At 37.7% G+C, this 24,160-nt stretch overlaps 2 protein-coding genes across 4 annotated transcripts; both read left to right on the plus strand.

Moving 5' to 3' along the window:
• Window positions 1–875: 875 nt before the first annotated feature.
• On the plus strand, window positions 876–12,306 carry si:dkey-191g9.5 (rap1 GTPase-GDP dissociation stimulator 1). Of its 2 annotated transcripts, XM_053502312.1 has the most exons (14): window positions 876–1,162; window positions 2,314–2,418; window positions 3,709–3,831; window positions 4,257–4,382; window positions 4,612–4,740; window positions 4,884–5,009; window positions 5,272–5,415; window positions 5,876–6,007; window positions 6,464–6,598; window positions 6,986–7,111; window positions 8,926–9,065; window positions 10,034–10,160; window positions 10,287–10,415; window positions 11,038–12,306. In XM_053502312.1, the coding sequence occupies exons 1-14, from the start codon at window positions 1,150–1,152 to the stop codon at window positions 11,163–11,165; spliced, it is 1,683 nt and encodes a 560-aa protein (XP_053358287.1). In that variant the 5' UTR covers window positions 876–1,149; the 3' UTR covers window positions 11,166–12,306. The 2 variants fall into 2 exon arrangements, with proteins under 2 accessions (XP_053358287.1, XP_053358288.1); XM_053502313.1 differs by lacking the exon at window positions 4,257–4,382.
• Window positions 12,307–16,647: 4,341 nt separating this feature from the next.
• si:dkey-191g9.7 (uncharacterized) lies at window positions 16,648–22,758 on the plus strand. 2 transcript variants are annotated; one of them, XM_053502665.1, is made up of 3 exons: window positions 16,654–16,736; window positions 19,483–19,626; window positions 20,886–22,758. In XM_053502665.1, the coding sequence occupies exon 3, from the start codon at window positions 20,892–20,894 to the stop codon at window positions 22,233–22,235; it is 1,344 nt and encodes a 447-aa protein (XP_053358640.1). In that variant the 5' UTR covers window positions 16,654–16,736; window positions 19,483–19,626; window positions 20,886–20,891; the 3' UTR covers window positions 22,236–22,758. The 2 variants fall into 2 exon arrangements, with proteins under 2 accessions (XP_053358641.1, XP_053358640.1); XM_053502666.1 differs by lacking the exon at window positions 19,483–19,626 and having other exon boundaries at window positions 16,648–16,736.
• The last annotated feature ends 1,402 nt before the right edge of the window (window positions 22,759–24,160 follow it).

The following is a 24,160-nucleotide window of genomic DNA, read 5'->3' on the forward strand; positions in this document are numbered from 1 at the left end:
TTGGAAAGTCACGGAGCTGTAGTGAAATAGACATAAATTCACTAAAAAATGAATCATGTATTCAATAATTCAACATTAAAATTAAATTAAGAGGATTTCCAATCAAATAAAATATGTAAGTTGAATAAAATAAATAATAATTTGTCCAGAGTTTAAAATGATTACATAGAATTAAATACATTAGATACTTGATTTATTTTAATAAAATAGACATCATCATTATATAAACGCTAGATCAAAATATTTTTGAAATGTTCCTAATGGTATGTCACCTTCAAAAGTGACAGTGTACAAAGTGTTAAAATGTAAAAAAAATGGAATAACTGTTATATTAATAAATATAGGAACAAAAATATTATTATATTATATTATATTATATTATATTATATTATATTATATTATATGGTTTAATACTTATAGATAGTTATAGATAGTTATTAAAGTATATAAAGTCATATGTTTCAGTTCAGGAGAAGCTAGAAAATGTATGCTGTCTTAGTGCTACTGGTCTGTACAAACGTTTTCATTCTCAATATATTTTAACTTTACATGTCCTAATATTTACCCATAATATTTCTTTTCAGTTCTGGGACAAATAAGTGGCATAACCTCTGCTGCTTTAATAGCTGAATGTTTTGCAGTAGAAAAAAACACAGAAAAATGAATCACTGATGAGGATCAGTGCTGAGAATGTAAAAGTGGTGTCTCAGATCGAGCGTCACCCACTGGCTAATTGTCGGCTGATAAGCTTCGGGCAGCTTAAGGATTTAGAGCGTATCATGAGGAACATGGGAGGGTGGGAGAGCCTGTCTACGAATGAAAGGACGAGAGTGGAGGAGGAGAGATTGCCAAAGAGTCAGAGAGAGTGTGGAAGAAGCATGGTGAATAAAAATGGAGAGATTTAAGGCGAAGTGTGTGTGATATAATGTAAGAATGCGCATTTATTTGTCAGTGTGTCGGATTAGTAAGGGCATTCAAAGCCAGGTGCTGACTCAAAACGTTCTCGAGGCTGAAGTCTGCTGTCCTGCCTGAAGGAGGGGTGCCGTTGTCGTCACACATACAAACACACACACACAGACAAAATCTGCACTGAGCTGCGGCTGGAGGCAGGAATAGAGACACTGAGAAACATCCAGACTCCTATAAACCATGGCAGATATGGGTAAGTACTTAAAATGGGTAAGTTTTATGCAAATCTGTCATAAGAGCTTATAAACCTTAGACTGTGAACGTGATGCATTGTGCTTTGAGAAAGGGTTGCTGCATCCTAGAGAGGCTTGTATTTACCTTCTATCTCACCTGACCATATTTAAGCCTGGGCTTTGAGATGTGATAAGCTCCACAAGTGGACATAATGAAGTCCCCTCCGATAGAATTGGGTCTTAGCTGCTGTGTGGCTGTTTAAGGTGTCTTCATGCTGCCATGAAAGCTGCCCGAGCTAATGAGAACCACAGGGAGTCTCTGCCACTCAGTTTTTAAGTCTTATTTCTCCAGATTCTCATACTGTAGTTCTCTGATCTGTGTTTGGGTCTGACCATGGCGGATTAATATCTATTTATACTAAAAGCCTGCAGTTAGAATCTGGCTGTGTTCAAAAAGCCCAGCACTATGTATTTCTATTTTCACCCTTCTTACCAGGGATTATCTGGGTGATTACTCCTGCTTGTGCAGACATTCTATCTCTACTCAGCCCTGTCTATATTGTACGCTGGGCTTGCCTTCAAGAGAAGAAGACATACTGTACAGTGTAAGGCAAATAAGGCTTTAGTATTTAAAAATAGAACCAATCTCTCTCCATATCTTTCTTTAATTCTGTCTCCATTTTTATAGACCTCTGCAAATGGAAAATGGTCATTGATTAATATGACAGTAACAAATCAACGGCAGAGAACTGGAAATGCATTGCAGTCAATTGTATACAGAGGAACAGAGCAAATGAGTTATTAAATCACTTCCTAAAGTTCTTGCTTGAATGAATCATTTAAGTGAAAATTCAGTCATATACTGTACATAAATCCTGTGTTCTGCCCAACTAAAGGTCCAACATAAAAAAGCACACATCTGGGAAGTAACCTTTATAACATTTGACAGTAACTCATTGCCTCTAGTAAATTAAAATAGATTCTGGATGTGCCTCAGTTTCTTAACAATCAAAATATTCATTTGTGCAAGATATGTGTGTGAAACAGTCATTCTATACACATGCAATTCAATTTCTATAAACAGCATGTAGACAAGCCACTGCGCCACTATATATAACTGCTTTCCTTTCTGATGTTCTGATGTTCTGCTGTTTCTGCGTTCATGTTTTAGATGCTCTGACTAGGGCTCTGAATGCCATCAGTGTGAGCACGGAACTTGTAGAAGAGGAGCTTAAGCCTCATATTGAAACTCTTCTGAATATCTTACTGGAAAAGAGTGAGTCGAGATTTACATATCCATCTATGAATCTATCCTTTCAACCATAAATCAGTCCATAAATCCATCCACTTTATCATTTATTTTTAAACTTGTGGTCCATCCATCCATCCATTTTAAAACTAGTTGTCCATCCATCCATCCATCCATTTTAAAACTTTGTGTCCATCCATCCATCCATCCATCCATCCATCCATCCATCCATTTTAAAACTTTGTGTCCATCCATCCATTTATCCATTTTAAAACTTGTTGTCCATCCATCCATATCCTTGCTGACAACCATTCTATTCATAAATCATTCATTTTAAACCTGTTGTCTATTTATTTAAGCATCCTTTATCCCTACATAAATTAATTTCCTTTCCATCCATCCATCCATCCATCCATCCATCCATCCATCCATCCATCCATCCATCCAACCACAATGACACTATACAGCAACATACCAGCTAAAGTCTGATCAGACCCATAAGCAAATGCAGAGTCATATACAATCCACATGTACACAACGTGCCAGAGAGAGACATGAAGTACTCTAGACTAAGAGACTTGAGATAGAAAAACACTAATCCATGTTCATCTTCTTCTTTTACACCCTACCAGGTGCAAATTGGAAGAACAAGCAGGCAGACAGCTTGATAGAAAAAGGAATATCAGAAATACAAAAAAGCAAAAAAAGCAAAAAAGGTGTCGGAGAAAAAAAAGGGACGCCCCTTCTCTCCTTCTACTCTCCTCTGGTGAAAATTAATTTGTTGTTGCTGCCTGTCAGATCCTTAGTAATTTTAGTTGGCAAGTGCGTCTAAAAATGGAAAAACCAGACTCCCCCAAAAGCACAGAATGCCCATGTTGCTATGGCAGCACAGTCAGATCTGACAGCATGACCTGCCTCCTTGGCTGGATGGAGATTTTCAGTTGGGACGCCCACTCTAATGCAAGATTCCCCTCAGTTTAAGGTTGAGGAAATTCTCCCATGATTTGGCAGTGAGGGCATATCCTCCTGAGAAGCTATTACCGGAATCAAGAGTCAGGGCAGCTGTGTGAAAGAAGGGCTAGGGCAGATAAAAGAGATGGGATAAGCAGAGGATATTTAGAGAAAGGAAAGTTATTGATTGAAGAGTGTAGGAGAGGATGTGCTGAGCACCTGAGTCTCATTTCAAAGCTTTTCCTCAGTCTCTGCATGTACACGCTTAAAACACGCAGCCATCCCAAAAGCCAACCTTATGCACACACGCAACATAAACCAGAATCAAAGCACACAAAATTATCTGCTCTCTTTCTCTCTCCTTAGAAACGGGTGCTGCAGAGCAGATAGCCTCCAGTGGAATACTGCCCACACTAGCCCAGACTCTGAGACAGAAAGACTCCCTCACATCACAAGTGACACTGTTGGTTGCAGAAATGGCCAGAGAAGGTAACAGGAACTAACAATATCTATTATTTATTCATACATAAGACATTCTCATCTTCGACACGTTGTCCAAAAGAGAAGGATTCAGAATTCTAAATGTATACAGTATAAACATTGCTAAATGTTGTTGTTGTATGAGTATGCCTCCATTTTGCCAAACCATACTGCAGCAACATGAGGTGCACAAAAAACACAGACTAGACTGTCAGTTGAGCATCTGTGAAGGAAATAAGATGCAGTTTTGCTAAAATTTATCCTATTAAACAAGGCGGTAAAACCAAGATTTTGGAAGCCCACCTCACTTTCATTTCTCTAAACATCTCTAAATATCTGTCATCTTGAAACCAGTGCTTGTAATTTCTCTCTCTCTTTATTTTAAATCCGTGCTTAGTCTTCTCTAATGGCTGATGTATGATCTGGTGTTATAGCTTCTGTAAGGGAGAGGTGTATTCAGGCAGGACTGGTCACTGCTCTGGTGCCTTTACTGAACAGCCCAGACCAGGAGCTTCTGCTGCACGCCGGCCGTGCCATCGGACGCATCTGCTTTGATAACAGTGAGCACAGCTGTTTCTGAGCCAACAGCCTTTTGTTCAGACGTGAACAAAGACTACCATTCACCATAGAGAAGCAAATACCCAACACATACTACATTGCAAATGTCATATGTTCAGATCCTTCTTTCATGTACTTCCTTCCTCATGTTTTATGTATTGCAATTAATTTCCGTCCCTACTGATCTACCTAGCATCCTTTTCTCTTTCTGTCTCTGTATTCCCCCTTCAGCTGCGCAACAGACTCAGTTAGTGAAGAGTGGTGTTATCCCCCGACTGGTTGCCATCATGCACCAGTACCCAGAGAATGATCCATTAGTCAACGTTTGCCTTTTGGCTCTGTGTAACCTTGCTGATTTGGGTGAGAAAGACAGCATATGCACTGCTCTTAGTTAATCAACACAGTCTACTTTTGCTTGTCATATGATGGGATAGAAATGAACTAACATTATAGATGCGATCTAAGGTGGTACTAATGGTGGCTGATTCTCTGTTCATTTTCAGATGCAGCAAGAGACGCTTTGGCAGAAGTCGGGTTGGCAGATGTTCTGACCTCACAGCTAAAGCGTGCGCCAGATGCAGAGCGCCGGCATCTTATCCTGGAGGTGCTGGGATCCCTGGGAGAGAGTGGTGAGCCAGACTCACACTTCAGCAAAAGTGCAAAAACAGATGTGATTTTATTAAGGGTTGTTTGAATTCCAAAACATGAGCTTAAGATTAAATAAAAAAGGGTTTGGGTTTAAATTACATGAGAATTTTTTTTAGAAATTAGTAAGCATGTATGTACTATATGTACAGCTAACATATAATAATAAAAATATTTATCATCATCATCATCATAATCAAACTCTTGATTAGTACTACTGTAAATGCCTGTGTGTTTGTGTCTCAGATGCACTGAAGCTCCAGTTTGTAGAGGGCGGGGTGCCTCAAGCTCTCTCTGAAATGATACGAGGATTGCAGGGTGACTCCGACCCTCATGATCTGTGCAGTATAAAAATAGCATCCAACCTCATAGTGACGCTGCTCCTGGGGGGTAAGTCTGACCTGAAAGCGTTCCTTTCACATCACCAATCTTCGAAAAATACTAAAAACCAGCATTACAGATAAAATGACTTGAAAATTAAAAGTAAACTTTAGATACTGCTGTGTATCACATCCCCAATTTCATATCCAATTCCTTTATTTCTGATTTAAAGGTACTTTGTGTATGTAAATGCCAACTGTGTTAGGGCGGGTGTAGCTCAGTGGTTAAGGTGTTGAACAACTGATGGTAAGGTTCCAGGTTCAGACCCCAGCACCGCCAAGTTGCCACTGATGGGTCATTGAGCATGGCCCTTAACCCTCAATTACTCAGATGTATAATCAAATAAAATGTAACTTAATCTGGGCAAATGTCATGTTTTTTTTTTCGATTATACTAAATATTGCTAAATGCTACAAGTGCTAAATGAAACAAATGAAAACAAACATTGCAGTATTTAATACATATCCAGATGAATCCATGCAGAAATGTTTTGGAGAGGGAACAGAGGGTGTGTATCAGGATGTCTTGTCCTGGCTACAGTCCTCTAACACACAACTTCAGCTGTCTGGTGCACTGGCAATTGCCAACTTCGCCAGGAATGGTGAGAAAATGAAGAATGTTTCTATTATATAAAAAGACTACATATGTGCTCTTTGAACTTCAAACACTGAAGAATATGTATTTACTGTATCTACTGCATGTAGATTCATAATAGTTTAGATTTTGACACATTTCGACATAAACAAATGGAGTTTGGCTAGCATTATTTGTTTTAACTTAAGATGAGAGAGATCTTGTGATTTTGGACAAAAAATAAATGTTGTGACATGGCATAAGCTAATGGCAATGATGCCACTTTCATAATCAAATATTAGAGTGTGTGACATTCTTAATCAAATAATAAAATGTTATGAAAACAATATTTTGTTGTTAAAACAAAAGCGAAAATTGTGAAAAGTAATACGGAAGGCCAACTATTAATAGCAAGAGGTCTCAAAACATTCTCTACTCCATCTGACACTTATAGAGTTTCTACTACATCTGTTTCTCCTTACAGACAGTAATTGTGTAAAGATGATGGAACTAGGGGTTGTTCCATATATCCTGGATCTGCTGGAGCATCATGTGGATGAAGGAGATGTGTCAGTGCAGCATGCAGGCCTTAGTGCTCTCAGAAATCTAGCTATACCAGGTATTCAAAAATTTACTACCTACTGAAGGTACATTTACATTTTTTTTGGCCAGCTGAAGACAAATGAACACTGAAAGAGCAGGTAAAAGGTAATTCCAGCAAAGTCGACTTTTGCAATGTTTTTCTACATAAGCAAATGTTTTGCTTGTGCTTCCCTGCTGACCATCTTACTCTATTCAAAATAATAAGAGTGAAATTCCTCTAGTCAGACTATGCAAGCAGCATGTTTTCCTTTAATTGTACAAAAACCTTAATTAGTTGCAAGAGTTATTAACTGAATTTTCTGCTAATTAGCTGAAAAGAACTGCATTCTTCTCAAATCTAATCTCACTCACCCTGAGGTCTGGCATGGGGCTTAATGACACACTCTTTCTCATGCTGTTGTAGCGTCTAATAAAGTGCGTATGCTGGAGGATGGAGTGATTCAGCGGATCAGAACGCTGCTGCGCTCCGACATGCCTCCTGTCCAGTTCAAGCTTCTGGGGACTCTGCGCATGATGGTGGACGGCCAAGGTCAGGATATCAAGTGAATACAAATGATAGTGCGCACTCAGTGAAAAAAAAGGTTTAAGTTTCGAATTTTTCATAATCCTTTAGGTTTAAAGATAAAGAAACGCGCTAGTAAGCAATATCATGCGGGAAGGAGTAAGCCTGAGCATAACCAACTAACTAACCGCGACTGGCAGAGCTGGCGGCCGACAGTGCAATTAATAGGAGTGAATGTAGTTTTTAAATTCTTAATGGTACTGTGTAGCCTAAAGGTAAAGTGAATAAACCATGAAGGTGAAGGACAGTCCTGTAAATCTCATAAGTTTCTCTTTATATTTCCACTTGTTCCTCTTTAAAATACAGTATCAGCTGCATTAACCTCTGGGTTCCAGGGTTAAATCTCAAATAGCAATAAATGCGGTAAGATGCACAATCCCTTGTTAAATACACAAGCTTGATTAGGGATTACGGAGAGATTTGGGATTCAGCCTTGTGTTAGAAGCTAGTTAGCTTTGTAGCTCATCTTAGGCATGAATAAAACATCACGTGGACAGTTTGAAACCATCTTGTAGAAATTATTACATAGACAAAGTGTGGTTTTAAAATGATATAACATTGTCAGATGTGTCTTCTTGCTAAATGTGTTTCCGTGACTGGTTTTAATTGTGCATGTAGCTGCTCTTTCCTCAGTACTGCAGACTGTACCGACTCGCTTTCACCCATACTGCAACCGACAGTTAATACAATGGCAGAACATCTGGGATGCGGAGTGATACACATAGCTAAACGTTATATCCCAGTACTATTACTGTGCATTTTCACGCTCGTAGAAATCATCTGATCCAATCAGATTATCCAGTCAGAACCAACTGCTGTATAATGCAGGATTAAAGCCTTCCTTTGTCTGCAATGCACCCTCACCCACTCTTGAGTTCATCAGGTTATATCAAATCGACAATCAAAAAATGCACAGGAAATATTTGAACAAGTTATGCTGTGTGTATAAGTGTTTGCTTTAGGCAAGCTTGTTGCTTAAAAAAAGACAGACAGATGGAGGTAAAAATGATGCAAGTCAGAATTCTGACTCCCCACTTCCAAGGTCAGTTCAATGTAGCATGAGAATACCTCATGGGCCTTTTAGAAACAGGGGCAGAGGTGAGCAACTCTTTGAACAGGAGTGGAGCTAGAAAATGTAATCAGAGGCTTTAGAGAAACATGCTGCCATACGGTACTTGTCAGTGTTGTAAATCCTTTTTAGAAACAATGTAACTAATTGATTATAATGTATACTGAATTATTATTAAATGTCTAGGAAGGCTGTCAAATTAAAAAGTTAGATTAAAAATGAAATACAAAAATAAAAGAGTAAATAAAAAAAGTAGAGCACAAATACCCAGAAATGTGGCCTGATTTCATGATTTGGAATCAGTAGTTTCCTTTCTTTAATAAAATTTCTGAAGACTCATAATCAGTCAGTAGACGTAAATTGTTGACGCTTAAGCCACTTACACATTAAAAAAAATCCTCTATGCATAATAATGCATATACAAAAAGCACAATAAAGCTAGTAAAGTATCCATTATCATCCAAGACTTGGTGTTAACATTGTTATTCTGGAGGCTATAATTAGGTTCTTTTCAAAGTATATTATTACATTCACTGGCTTGTAGCAGCCTCCAGCAGCACGACAGACAATACAATACAATCTATGTACACCATGCCTTGCAAATCTCACACTCTAGTCAGATTCAAGAAACTATTTCACTTTGCACTCAAGTACATTACTCCCGCATATGTAATCTCTCACTTTATTGTGTGTGTGTGTGTGTGTATGTTAGATGAGGCAGCTACGGTTTTGGGCAAGGATGAGATGTTATTGGCACGGGTTATGGAGTGGTGTGAAGCAAAAGACCATGCTGGTGTCAGAGGAGAGGCCAGTCGGCTTTTAGCAGCACTTATCAGACACAGTCGCTCTCCAGTGAGTCACTCAAAACACACATATCAACACCCACACCCACACCGTTATCACATACACCGTAATCACAGAATCCACTGATAGTTCTGTTTTTTTTTTTTTAAATGAAGGCACAAAGCATGTGCAGAGGTGTATACAAAGGTATTCCAAAGGTGATGGATGGTCTGGGTTTTTTGGCTGCATTTGTTAAACCGTCTCTGTGCAGGTTACTTTCTTCATAGACTGTCATGTTTATACATCGGTTCGCTCTTGGTTTTTTAAACTTAGAAATATTGCAAAACCTCAGTGTGCGCTATCACCCACTGAACTGGAGGTAATTATCCCTGCACTCGGTTGTACTACTGCACCTCATTATTTATAGGTTTGAGGAAGAAGTCTAAGGATCGCTTGCAGGGGGTTTAAATGCTGCAGCAAAACTACTGACTAAAACTGACTAGGTCACTGCACTGGCTTCCCGTAAGTTATCGAAATAAATTCAAGATTCTGGTGCTGACGTTCAGAGCTCTGCTAGGTCAGGCTCATGCATAAATGTCTGAGCTTCTTCACCCCTACACCTCGGTAAAGCCAATGATATCTCTGGACACAATCTGCTGGTAATCCATGGCACAAGACTTAAGCCTAAAGATTACTGTGCGTTTACAGCTGCACCTCTTGATTGGGGTTAACACGTATCATATTAATTTTGTATTCCTTTTTATTTTAGTTAATTTACTGTAAATGTTTATCTTTTTAATTAGTTGTACTATTGTATGCTCATTGTCTCAATGCTCATTGTCTTTTTGCTCATGATTGATTGATTTTCTGGAAAATGCTTTGTGACACCTGTCTTGAGATGCAAAGATAAACAAAGAGATAAACAAAGAGATAAACAAAATTTACTTACAAATATTTCATACATATGGTACTGAGACCCCCAGTATAAACCATGTAACTTTTACCGTATTGATAGGGTGCTTCTCTTGTCCTGACAGGAAGTCATCCATGCTGTCATCAAGGCAGATGGAGTCCAACACCTCATCTCTATGGCAACCAGTGAACACGTCATTATGCAGAATGAAGCGTTGATTGCTCTAGCCATTGCCTCTGCAATAGATATCGGTACAGTCCAACCATTCACAATACTCTATTTGTAATACGGCACTATTAGTTGCAAAACATTGTATGATAATGGACTGTCTTCCTCTTGTAGCCCATACGTGTTCTCTTATGTGTACGTTAATCCAGACATGGTGGAAGAGCCGTTCAGTCATGCTGATCTGCTGTCCACCTTGAAGAAGATGCTGGATGACCCTGTAGGCGCAGTAGAAGTCAAATTTAGCACATTAGGGCTCATATGCAGTCTGGCCAACTCCAGTGAGTAACACAAAGGCTCTCTTTAAAAATAATACGTTAGGAAATTAGGCTTTGGGATTTGTACAGTAAGGGGTGAGATTTTTGCTAAGGGCTAGTTAGCTCACTTAACAATGTCTCAAGAAATGAAGTTATATTAGATAAGTGTACATGCAAAAAATATTCTGGTCTTTTATAGCTTTTACATACTTATGTCCGTTTTACTAAAATAAATTACATTTGTAATTTTATATTTGTAAATTGTCAGTTTAATCTGAATTTGTTCCACTATTCATATTTGTCTAAATTACATATTTTATTGAATGAATTAATTTTTTTTGTATTTCTGTACAGAATTTTTTTTTCACTATAAATGAAATTTCTTAGTCTCCTTCATTTTGTACTAGGAGCACACATCATTTTCTGCATGCATTTTAAGACATCCTTAATGCAAAACATCCTTATAAATCATTTACTGGATGCACAAAATTTCAGCTTAAACAATATTTAAATGTATATTTTTAGTAAACGACTGTTCATGAATATAAAACTATATCTGGTCTCATTCAAATCCCTGCTGTCATTTACCGTACATCTCATTTAGTCTGACAATGCTGTTATCTTGCCCCCCCTCTCTGTTTCTCAGGTACGCTGAAGGAGCAGATGGACAGTCTGAACCTGAAGGACAGCCTGTCCAAGCTCTCCGGTCACACCAGCACTAAGCTGGCCTCGCAGGCAGTCTCAGTAATGGGCGTACTCTCTGAGACTAGCTAGACCACCTGTCCAAACTTTATGATTGATGGGACTGTTGATTAGAAGTGTCCTCTTCATACACCACTGACCATTGCGTGTCCTCTTCATAAACTTCTCATCAACCCAGGCCTTTTTTCTGTGAAACCTCAGTAGGACGCGGGGATGATGCCATCCCGGCAGGGAAGCCTAATTGGCTCATCAATAAAGCATCATTAGATGGTTATATTAGCTGACCTCTGATGACCTTGAGGATATACAATGTACAATTAGAGGTTGTGTCAACATGCTTAATTTCTCCTGTATAAAAGCACAAGGACTTTTTCAATGCATTTCATTAACTAAGAACTCTGATGAGGATAATAGCAATCTAAAAACAACATGCTGTAATATAAATGCATTTGGTATCATACAGTAGTTATCTGCCCAGGCACCATTTAATGCAGGCTACTTTTCTTAGACTGCTAATCAGTCCCAAATAGGACATGGCATGTTGCTTTTTTTGTTTCAGCAAGTGTTGAATTTGTGCGAATATGACATTTTGTCAGTCTTACACTACATTAACCATATTCTTCAATAAGAAAAGCACATAGACGTCCTGCATTTACATAATGTGGAACGTGATTACAATTCTTGCCTGAGAAAAGGATTTAAATTTGCAATAATTATTTAGTCATTATTTTTAATTATCACATTGCTGGTTGTACTAGTACTTAAAAGAATTTTGAAATGCAAATAATTTGATCATGTTGATCATTCTATTAGCTAACCATAGATGAAAGGAAAGTTCATGTGTGTCTTAGCAATACCAAGGAATACTGTATATCAAGAGTCGTGTTTGAGATTGTCTCATCTAGTATAATAATAATAGCAAATTCACATCCTATAATGTGTTTTATGTGTGACTGTTTTGTGGGATAATACAAAAGTCTGCAGTGTCCGTGTGTCTAACTGTTTTACTAATACATGATTCTTGATTCTTTGCACAAAATTCACAACTGGGAAGAAGTGAATTTACAGTTGCTATTCCAAGCAGATGATGAGCAGAGAAGTGCTTTCTGATAATACAGGATCAGCTGAAAGAGATGAAACTCAAAAGACTGTGATTAGGGAAGCTTTTGTGTGCCGTAACTACCCTGCTGCATCACCCACCCCTTCAACAGCAATTCCTTACAGCCAATTTTATAAAGCACCGAACAATCTCTGTTCATCATTTACTGTATATACGAGCATGCTGCTCTTCTGTTTTGTTATGTGGAGTACATATACATACATACACACATACATACATACATACATACATGCATACATACATGCATACATACATACATACATACATGCATGCATGCATGCATGCACAAAAGTATATACTGTATACTTCAAGCACAGTACAGTGATTCTTACCTGCAGTATAACATTTGAATGGTGCAAACATTTTAAATGAATCTGTACAACAGTGAAAGATGTTCCTGGACATGGTGGTTTAAAGCCCACTGCAGTCGTTCCTGTGAACATTTAGCAACTAAAACTCCTGATCCTTGTCACCAACTTTCAGATGAGATGAAACTGTGCAATCATTTACAAGCATCACTCGTTCATTTCCACATGTCTGCGCTATTAAAAAACTTCCTGGGAGGCCAGTGTTTCAGACAGTCCGATCATGGCTCTAGCGTACTGATAAAACTCTCTATGTTGCTAGTATCCAAGCACTAGTGAAACACTTGGATAAAAGCATTAGTGTAGCAGGTGATTGTATAGAGAAATAAAGGAAGTTTGTACTCTCGTAAGTGTGTTCTGTTATTTTGCACAATCAAAAGACTCGGTTTGACTTGAACACACCTTGTGTCAATTATCTTGTTACAGTGGAACCTGGAAATGGGTGGGATGTATTAGGCAACAAGTGAACATTTTGTATTGGAAGCAGAAAAAGTGGGCAAGCCTTAGGATTTAAGCAACTTTTACATGTGCCAGATTGTAATGGTTAGACAACTGAGACACAGCAACTCCAAAACCAGACCGGTTCAAGTATAGAAAAGTAGTGAACCGGTGAAAGGGTCATGGGTGGCCACGGCCCATTGATGCACGTAGCAGGCAAATGCCTGGGAAGAGATGGCACAAGGATATATTATGGGAGAAAGGAAAGCCAGCAGAGGCAATGTGATGCTTTGGCCTTAAATTTCCTGGTAAATCACTGTGCTGAGTTACGACTCGATAAAATACAGTAGACCAACACCAGCAGTATGTATGTATGGCAGCCCAAATCATCAGCAACTATGACAACTTAACACTGGACTTCAAGCAACTTAAAATGCAAAATTTGTTTTGATCTGAAAACTTAACTGAACAATGGTTAGGTTCCATTTTTCTAAGTAGCCCAGGTAGGATGCTGCTAACATTGTCGCTGGTTCAGAAGTGGCTTTATACTAGGAATCCAACAGTTGTTTAGCTAATTTCCTGAAGACGTCTGTTGATACACTGACTCCAGCTTCACTACACTTGGTGTGAAGTTCTCCCAGATTTATGAATCAGCTTTGCTTGCCATTCTTCTTAAGGGTGTTGATGGTCATCTTCTGGACAACAATTAAGTCAGCAGTCTTCCCCATGATAGTGGCTTTATGTTTTGACCTAGACAGAGAGATTGTATTTGTACTGTACAAATAGTAGTTTACTTATTTTAATATTTTGCGATGCTAAATTTCCTATCATGAGTTGTAAGCCATATTCATCTAAATGAAAAAAAGGCTATATTAGGAATATTTCACTTTACATGTAATAAATCTAAAATATTTCACTCACTCTCCCATCATCTTTACCGCTTTTTCCTGCATTCAGGGTTGCGGGGGGCCTGGAGCCTATCCCAGGAGGCGGGGTACACCCTTCTACCAATCCATCACAGTAGAATATTACAAGTATATATATATATATATATACTTTGTAACATATTATTGTTACAAATATAACAATAAGAATAAGAATGCTTATGGGGTGCACGTGAAAGAGATGGTATATAACTCAAAGTGCATGACATGCATGACACCAGATATGTTAACATAATTTCATGAGTGTGAGAAAACCCAGACTGTGTGTGTTTACAAAAAGATGGCAATCATGCAGAGAATGTTTTGTAAACAAAGTCACATTTTGCTATTAAGCCTTAATTTCCTCTGTGCATTGAGCCTTGTGGTTCTGTACAGGCTGTATACAGAGGGTGGACCAAACTTTGGATGCATACAGTAGGTATTTGTCTTTTTCTATTAATTAAAACTTTTATAAAATTCCAAAGACCTCATTCTCATGTAGGCAAGACAGGATTTCTCACATAGAGAAGTTGCTGCCTAATTCTAGACTTTTATACCTCATATTCCATCAAGACAAAATAAATGAATGAAATTAAAAGGATGTTGAAATTGTTCATAATGTTTGACATGGAGGTAATTTTAAATAAAAATAAGTTAAGTTTGAAAGCTTTCTTAACTTTTCTTATCGAATAACATTAGCCTTGTGGGTGACATGGTTATGCAGTGGGTAGGGTTGTGGCCTCACAACCTTTATGATACAGTATGTGAGATCAGGTTACTGTCTAAGTTTTGCATGATCTCATCATGACCGTGTGGTTTTCCTCCGGGTTCTCTGGTTTCTCTGACTTGTGATGCACTGGCATTTTGTCTGGCATGTATTCCTGCCTTCTGCAATTGTCCTGGGGAAGAAAAAAAATCCTTGATCACCATTAAACAGTTCCTGAAAATAAATACATTTTCTAGGGGTTTTGTCTTTTTTATTTTATTTTTATTTTTATACAATTTTAGGTCAGACAAATGTCAGTTCTTTGGACCAAGACAATATTATATAACTTAGAGTTTGCCATATACAGTACAGCACTTCAGTGGCCATATATTTTACATTTCAATTTCTAGCCAGCCACTAGATGGAGACAGCAGCAACCATAATGTCCCAAATGTTCTCCATGCTTTGTACACAACAACAAAAACATCAACAATACTGTACTGTGCCTTTTATAATAACTGAGGTAGTTTCTTTAAGACCACAGCTATTGCACCTCCTGTATGTTATTTATTTGTGAGATGGTCTTTATGACTCTATTCTCATAAAGAGTTTTCTTACAGAATGCTCATATTATCCATGTGCACAGGTAAAACAAAAATACTGAAGGTACAAAGGATGTACCTTATAATGTACCATCAATAGAAAAAGGTGCAGATTTTAGTTGAATTTAACATGAAAAAGGTGTAAATTTACAGACTATGTACATCTTATTGTCACTGAGTTACATTTATAACGGGTGAAGCACACATTCATCTTCTTCATAATCATTTCACGGATGAGTAATTTGGCAGACGGCCATTCAGCTCCTTTTTGACCAGCTGTCGGTCACAGCATCATTACAAGATGTGAAATCCTACAGCCGAGCTAAAAATATACCATTCTACTCACTACGGTCTCATAATGTACAGGACAAAAAATACTGCTAATATACCAGGAAGATTTAATTATATGCTCATGTTTGTAGGACTTGGACTAAGGAGTAAAACAACCATAAGAAAAAAAAATATGTTTTTTTTTTTTTATTATTAATACAGCTAAGCCCAAGTCGTTTACAGCTGAATGTGTTGTTTGCATGAATGATTATTTTTCATGTGCAATCATACTGTTTATTCATGATTTCACAGTATAGTCAGTGTTATATTACCTTTCCTAATGACACATTTAGAGAATCTTTTCCTTGCCAGTGGTGACTGAGGGCTCAGTTGAGGGTGGGCTGAGTGTAACATATGGACTCTCTCTGTGGGATGGTAAAAAAAAATTGGGCAACAGGCCCAGAGTTCAGTTTCTTGTGCATTCATTATAAACCTGTGCAGCATAACCTGTACCAGAATTCCAAATTATTTTGCTGATGTTTGTTATTATCAAGGAATGTGAACCTCCGTTTATGTTATGATGCATTGGGCGTTGTCATTTCTCACCTTAAGAAGCAGCTAGACTAGTTTTTCCACTCCATATCATAACTAACCCTGTTTTTTTTTTGTTCCACAGGCATATATTTGCTTTTTTTTTTTTTTTTTATAATAATTGTTTAAAAAAATCATGGAAATGTGCTTTTATTTATTTGCAAAAAATAAATATTTTATTTACTGTTAAATTTTTTTGTTTTGCGTAAATTACGATTTTTTGTAAGCAACTACAGAAAATAAATACTTTTGATTAGATTAGCCATCCAAAAGATGATCAAGAAAGCTTTATGAATCCTTAAAAAAAATCCTTTTTACTATAAAAATGGACTCTGGACTGAGTAAATATACGAACTGTCTGGACAGCTGCTTGTAAGACAGCAGACCTGTATAGGTAAGATTGTGAATGCACTCACATGGTTGTGTGGGCGTGGTTACACTGTGTCATGTGAAAAGGTTCCTGAGAAAAATCCTTACTGGTGGTGAAAGAGAAATGAACATTACCCTTTGGAATGGACGAAACTCACCTGTTTGAACCAGTGCCATTTAGATAGAAAGGTGCAGCAAAGTTTGAAACGGGCATTCTATACACACTGCAGAAATACTGGGAACCTCTTTTTTGACAGTGGTAAGAATGTTAATGTTTTTAATCTATTCAATAATAATAATAATAATAATAATAATAATAATAATAATAAACTTGGATACTTTATTTCTCCAAGTACACCCTTAAAGCATGTTGATATTGTGGTATACAGTAGATATATGAAAAAATTGTGTACCGACCTTGTGCTTGCATCCATATGTCCTGTTTATTGTTAACAAAGTCAGTAAAAATGTGAAATAGATCACGTTAGAGTATTTGTTTGCCATCAGTGTCTACACTGCCAGAATAGAACATTTAAGGACTATCTTTAGTCTGCGATGTACTATTACAATAAGTGGTCTGGACCATTTATGTGCTAAAGAACACAAGGAACCCTTTTTTTTAATTACAGTTCTTTCAACTTAGTTACATTTTATCTCAGCATTGTAACTCGCGGTAAACTCAGCAGATCATAAATTGTTTTATTAGACAAAGTGTGATGCAAGAACTTGGTTATACAGTACCAAAGACATTCTCTTTTGGCCTGTATATATTTAAATCTGAATGAAAATACAGCAAGAACTTTTCAAAAGCTCAAAAGTGTAGGAATACAGTACTTTAAACATATAAATTTACACTTACAGGCACATTTGTATTAGATTCACATAAGTCATCTAAAACTGCTTGCTTCACTTTTTGGCATTTCTATATATGCTATATATACTGTACATACATACACACATACTTACATAGAAACATGCTCGCACACACACACACGCATACACACACACACACACACACACACACACACACACACACACACACACACATACACACACTGTAAAATATATATAACTTAGTTATTTTGGTCCAAAGAAGTGTGTGTGTGTGTGTGTGTGTGTGTGTGTGTGTGTGACTGGCTCTGGAGATACCCTCGGGAACCCTCTTATGCACCCTCTTAGGCATGTCTAGGAATACTTTTCTGACCTCAAGAGCAATGTTATAAGTTCTGTTCTTTTTTTTCTCATGACACAGTTTTGTAAATATTTGCTATTTCTGTAGCCCTACTCAGCAATATCAATTTGGCCTTAAATGCTAGTTGTACCTACTGTAACTACTGTATATCTAGCTATTGTGAACATTGCAGAAGAGTAGAGGACAGTAGATGGCTTTGCATTATTAACATGCCAGATGTGAATTATAGCATCTAAAACAAATTATAAGGCAGAATAATCTATATACAGTATCTAAATATCATTTTCAAATACAACAATTAGTTGGAAGGTCCCAGGTTCAAAGCCTAGTACCACCAAGCTGCCACTGTTGGGCCTTAACCCTCAATTGCTCAGGTGGAAAAATGAGTCGTTTTCATTTGCCAAATGCTAAAATGTAAATGTAATGCAAATGTTCTGTGATCTTATCGATAGAGCATTCATGAGTATACAAACAGCTAGTCAATTTACAATAGACTGCTGGAAAAGAGTGTGGAAGAGAGTATGAATTTAATCTATCGCCCCAATACAAAGCAGATACAGATGATTAACAGATACTAGTTCAAGTGCTCAGAGTCTCACCATCAAAGAGGCAGACAGATAAACACCTGGCTGTCTAGAGAGGAGAGACTTACCGGTATTCTTACTGCGTGACTGTTGCAAAGTGAATTTTTGCTTGATGATTTAAAGCTCAGCAACATGAAAAATACAAATCAAAATGTGCTGCAAAATGTGCATTAACACTGCCTGGGAGTCAGTTACATCCCCACTTTTACCAAAATAAATATGCATTTTTCAGCCATGACACTAATAATATGCTAAAGCTATACAGCCTCTGTTTAATTGGTTGCATATATACATTTACATTTAGGCATTTGGCAGACACTCTTATCCAGAGCGACTTACAAAAAGTGCTTAGGGGATATTATACGGTAGGTTCTGTCCAAATATCTCTATCTACAAGGTGTGACTGCAGTTAATTCAGTGACAGTGTGTGTTGTGTATTTTACCCACGAGTGCGCTGTTATAAATGCTTTCAAATGTGATTACATCACAAGTGGATACTTAAGTATTTTTCAGCTGGGTCCTGTAGAGAGTTAAAAAAAGACAAAACAGGAATCAGCAGTCCCACTGAGCAATGAGGTTGCCATAGCAACAGCGACAGAGTGATCGCAAGAACTGAGTGAGCTGCTATAGAGGTTGGGAAGGGAAATAGGTGTTAGAGAAAGAATCCTGCAGTGCCTTAGTACTCTTGCACATATAATGATTTTGGATGGAGGGGGAGCCAAAAACAAAGTGTATGCACATTGGAACACAATAGGATTATATCTCACTTCTTTACAGGTAGATAAAGACACACTGAAGTTGACTTTCTGATTATCATTGTGTCTTTATTTGACTATAAGCCCTCATCATCTCTATGTACAGCCCCACCCTACCCTTTCACTACATATAGTCTTCTCTCTCTCTCTCCCTCTCTCTCTCACTCCTTAAACACACCCGTACACACACACACACTCTTAAACACTGTGACAACTGGGGATTTAAAGATCTGCAACAAAGGCAGGATTGTAATCAGATGAAAGACGAGATTATCCTAAAGATCCCTTTATCTTTCTCAGTGCTGAAAAAGCGTTAGACAGGCTAGAGGAGGAGGAGAAGGAGAAGGAGGAGACTCTCTGCCAGGAGGGGTGGGGTGTGATGGAGTGGCTGAGTGTAAGAGGGGAGGAGGGGTTCACCTGTAGATGTGTATGGGGAAAAAAAGACACCACTGTTATTGTCTGTTCGCTTTCAAGGTCCCGTACAGACACCGAGATGACTGCACACAGACATTAGAGAAAAGAACAGAGTGGGCTGGGAAGGACTGGAATAAAGGCAGTGCACAGAAAAACAATATCACAAAGAGAATATAAAATTCCGCCTGCATTTCTCATCACAGGGTAAGGATTATTTATTTAGTATACTGTCAGTGCTATGTGTAATGAAACTCATGCATGAAAATGGATGGCGTGCATGTGTGTGTATGCACATGGAAAGGCTCTTGCAATAACAGATATTCTTCTGTTTTATGGATGAATAATGGATGTGCAGATCCTGAGTGAGCATATTCTACAGACCTTGCCAAGCTCTTTAGGGATAAATAATACAATTTCTGTCAGTAGATATTTTTGCAACATATATCCAAATGCGATTTGCATGCGCATTAGAAACAGCTGAGGCAATCCAGCTGGCATGCCTGTGAAAATCGACTAAATTATTATATTGACCTCAAAAGCACTTTCCCCCTAAAGTCAACTGATTATCATTGACTAACCGTTCTACGGTGTAAGTGTACAGGCAGGCAGTTAATCACAAAGAGAGTGAGAACCAATGGTTCTTACAGTAGGTGCTGGCTGGTGTATGTTGGATGTTTACCATCTCATGATGTAAAGGAATGATGAAAAAAATTAATAAGTAAATAATAAAAAATATGATTGATTTTTTCTTCATGTTTTATCATATGTAATCCTCAAAAATATGTATTGCCTACGGTATGGCTTATCGATTACATTTTACTATATTGTATCTGACATTTACAGGCCTGATTTGACAGGTTTATGTTTTATCTCTCTGCAGAACAACTTGAAGGTTGTATGTAAAACCTGACTACAGTTTTCCAACCCATACAGACAGCTAGAACTGTTCATTTAGAATAGAACCCTATGGAACCTTTAAGCATACATTGGTCTTTGTATCACTTGCAGGAAAAAATAAAACACTTGTCTGGGAGAAAAATTCCGAACTAACCTTAATCCCTAAACATCAGTAACAACTATATTAATTTTAATGACTAAATTAATTTACAAAGCAAAGTTCAACCAGTTACTATAATACATAAAAAAGGAAACATAGTCAAAATATAGTCGACTGTATGTACTGTAAGTTAAATAGAAAGCATATATAAGAGCAACTTTTGTATGGACCTAAAGGATATATTGTACCTATAATATATCTTATGAATATATTATGCTTCACCTGCATTTGCACTTCATTTACCTATCAAATGAGCTTCTGATTACGTACAGTAAGAATGTGTGTAGAGTTTCCTGCACAGTGCCGGTGCTATGGGGTTTGTATTTGAATTAGATGACGCAGATAAATTAGAGCCGACAAAATGGGTAACCAGTAACAGACACTTTTTTTTTTCATCTTGTTTCAGTTTTCCATGGCAGGGATTGGGTGCCCCGTGTCTGAACTGTTTCCACCTAAGGGGAGCACCATCGCGTCCAACCCTGATGTCACTAACGATATTATTATTATTCCACTTTCTCCTGAACTAAAGGACATTAAACCTAAAGAGCTACAGCAGAACGCTAGTAAAGTACCATGCTCAGAAAATATCCTGGAAGACCGAGGACATATAAAAGAAAAAGACAAATGCAATCACAATGCCCCACATCTCCACAGTGCTGCAGAGCTTCACACATCTGATAAAGCAGGTGCCAAGATAGCATCAGGTGTGAACTATGAGAATGAACAGTCACTACAGGTTCACACAGAGAAAGCCTCCTCATTACAAGAGTACTCAGGAGAAGAGAAGCTTTCCCTAACCAAGCAGAATTTTCAGAGGAGTTACTCAAATGAAACAACTGAGCATGCTTTATATAAGAACATAGAAGCACCTATTACGTCCTTAGTTTGTAAGGAGGCCATGCAAACACAGCCAAGCTGCAGCGGCTCCACCTTCTGCAGAGCAGCGAGTGGCACAATCTATCCAAACTCCATTCAGGTTTGCACTTCTGGCTGTGCTCAGGTATCAGGAGAGTTTGCCAGGGACATTAAACCCTGCAGTCCGTACCATCATGGAGCTGTTGAGGACACATTTGCTGCCTACTGTCACCCCCAGCCCATACCTGCTCCTGCCCAACTTGTACCACGAGTAATGAACATGGAGGGAGACTGCAAGGGGCAGAAAACAGGAGCGACCTTGTTATCTCTTCCCCCACTCGTTTCCTCCATCAGTGAGACAAGACTGGATTCTAAAAGACTGGTCCACTGCTGTAGCCTGGACTGTAAGTGGCCTGGTGCTTTGCACCAGGTTGGAAGTCAGCAGCAATCAGTGAGAGAGGCTAAAAACACGAGGGATGCCGGGACTATGACCTCCTGCACAGAGCTGAGGGATGTAGCAGTGCAAGTGGGTCAGAACTCAGAAAAGTCCCCTCAACATGTCTTTCCAAAGGTGTGTCTGGTGGACGAGAAGGAGAATGGAAATAAAAAGATTACAGAGCAACGGAAAGCCTCAATTAAGGATGTGAAATGGGACTCAGAAGGAATGACATGGGAGGTCTATGGTGCCTCGGTCGACCCTGAGGAACTGGGCTTGGCTATTCAAAAGCACTTGGAGCTGCAGATCAAGGAGACCGCAGGGAAAGCAGCAAGGTTATCAAAGAAGAACACAACCACCTCACAGCTGGGAAACGAGAAAAGGGAGAGTAAGAGGAAGAGAAAAGTGATGGCGGTTCTTCGTCCATCGGTCTGTTGTAGCCGCACTTCTACCACAGTGGACTAACTATCGCTCGCTCAGTTTTTTTAGATTTATTCACATTTTAGATTCCTTAGAATTGTAATCGATGTATGAGAAGGGACAGGAGAGAACATGCGAGAGAACATGTGCCTAAGTCTTCCTTACAGCTTCAGAACCTCACTGTATTGCTTGGAAAAACATAAGACTGACCTTAAGTGCTATTTGTTTGGTATGTAATTCCACCGGTCTGTCTATTAGTGGAGTACTTTTTTTTTTTTTATTACAGTACAAAAATATGTCCTGGTATTTTAAATCAGCAGGGTAATAACTTTCAGGAGTACTAAGCGTAAGAAAGCAGCTGATATGACCAAAAGCACAAATCCAAGCTTTAAGCCTAATTCCATCTGCCACCGGTTTTCTCCTAACTCAAGTTAAACAAAACAACTGATGATGCTCAGGTAAGGTCACAGTCCATGGTCAAGGCATTTGTTAATCTGTTAATCAATTGGTTTATTTTAAACTAAATTAGTTGAAGCCCCAGAACAGGGAGATGTTGATGAGTGATTTGGGAAGTCATCTGCCAAGAGATTGTGTTCTTTCAAAGAACAAAGAACCTTATATCAAATGAAGCCAGAGGTACCCATCTGACTGATACTGAACTTTAACACTGAGTCTTTGTACGTTTAAGAATAGACATGTCATGATCAAGTCCCACAATTGCCAATTAAGAGTCTCTGCTGTTCTAGAATAAGGACAGCGGAATGTCTAAAACGAGTTTCATACAGTAAGTATATATTTAGATGGATGAGAATTAATAAAAAACAGCAGACTAAAAATTGACATATTGAAGTTAAAAAAAAACCAGAGGTCAAAGCAAAAGCTCTGTATTTCTGTAGAGCTGTAAACGTCAAGAAAACTCAAATTATTAAGGCAACCGGTGCAATAGCTTTTTTTTTTTTCAAAATTAATTTGAGAGAAAAAAAAACCCTATTGCATGATGTCTACTTAATATTTTGAGCTTTCTCAGTTTATTTTTACAGTGTAGTATTTTCTTTTTTATACTGTTTTTTTTTACAGTATCTTTTGATTTGAGTGATACATTTCTGAAATCAAATCATTTTCATGTCCACGGTTTTTCCCCAATCTGCATCAGGTCTTTTAGATACACTCTCAAGTCGTAAAATCTGCTGCTTGGTAGTAACTTTGAGAATGTGATGCAGTTCTTCTGTAGACTATAACTTGCTTGTTTTACCATCAAATTATGTTTTCAAATCTCACAGTAGCATGACAAAAGAAGATTTAAAATTAATACATATAATGTATACATTATGGAAGTCCTACGCAGAATAATACTTTTAATTAGTATTTAATTAAAAAAATCTTAAGCTAAACTCTCATAAAAGATACATAACAGACCAATTTTAATTTCAATAAAAAATTTAATTAGATTTTGCACATAAACATTCTTGCTTACAGTCTCAGTGACCTCAGGTTAACTGCTTTTGTCATTTAATACAGTATATGTATATATAAAACGTAAAACATTTCATCTAGTCACCGATAGTTCTAACTATGACACCCCATCCATATGTCAAAAAATACAAATAATTATATAAACTAATATTATTATATAAGGATTATATAACACTAACTAACATTTCAGTAGCTAAAAAGTAGATTTTGAGAATAGTATAAATTTTTTTTTAAACTATTTAACAATAAAACATACTGCACTGTCTTTACAAAATAAGATGAGTTTTGTATTGTGTGCAGCCCGCTGCAATAAGAGGCAGAGGAATAACTAAATTGTTGCACCATCTACTGGTCTAAATATCTCTCTGTATTTCATTTTGTCTGTAATTACAGTTTGGTATGATGGTACAGAGTAGTAGTATGATGGAACAGAGTAGTATCTAATCAACCATGTTTATATTTCTACTATTATTTTTAGACTGAACAATGACATTCAG

Source organism: Clarias gariepinus, chromosome 8 (assembly GCF_024256425.1).
Source record: "Clarias gariepinus isolate MV-2021 ecotype Netherlands chromosome 8, CGAR_prim_01v2, whole genome shotgun sequence".
NCBI classification, from domain to species: domain Eukaryota; kingdom Metazoa; phylum Chordata; class Actinopteri; order Siluriformes; family Clariidae; genus Clarias; species Clarias gariepinus.

Coding starts and splice junctions, on each gene's coding strand:
- si:dkey-191g9.5 (XM_053502312.1), top strand. Junction 4,383..4,611: donor ACGCATCTGCTTTGATAACA/GTGAGCACAGCT, acceptor TTCCCCCTTCAG/CTGCGCAACAGACTCAGTTA. Junction 5,416..5,875: donor AGTGACGCTGCTCCTGGGGG/GTAAGTCTGACC, acceptor ATACATATCCAG/ATGAATCCATGCAGAAATGT.
- si:dkey-191g9.7 (XM_053502666.1), top strand. CDS start 20,892: ATGGCAGGGATTGGGTGCCCCGTGTCTGAACTGTTTCCACCTAAGGGG.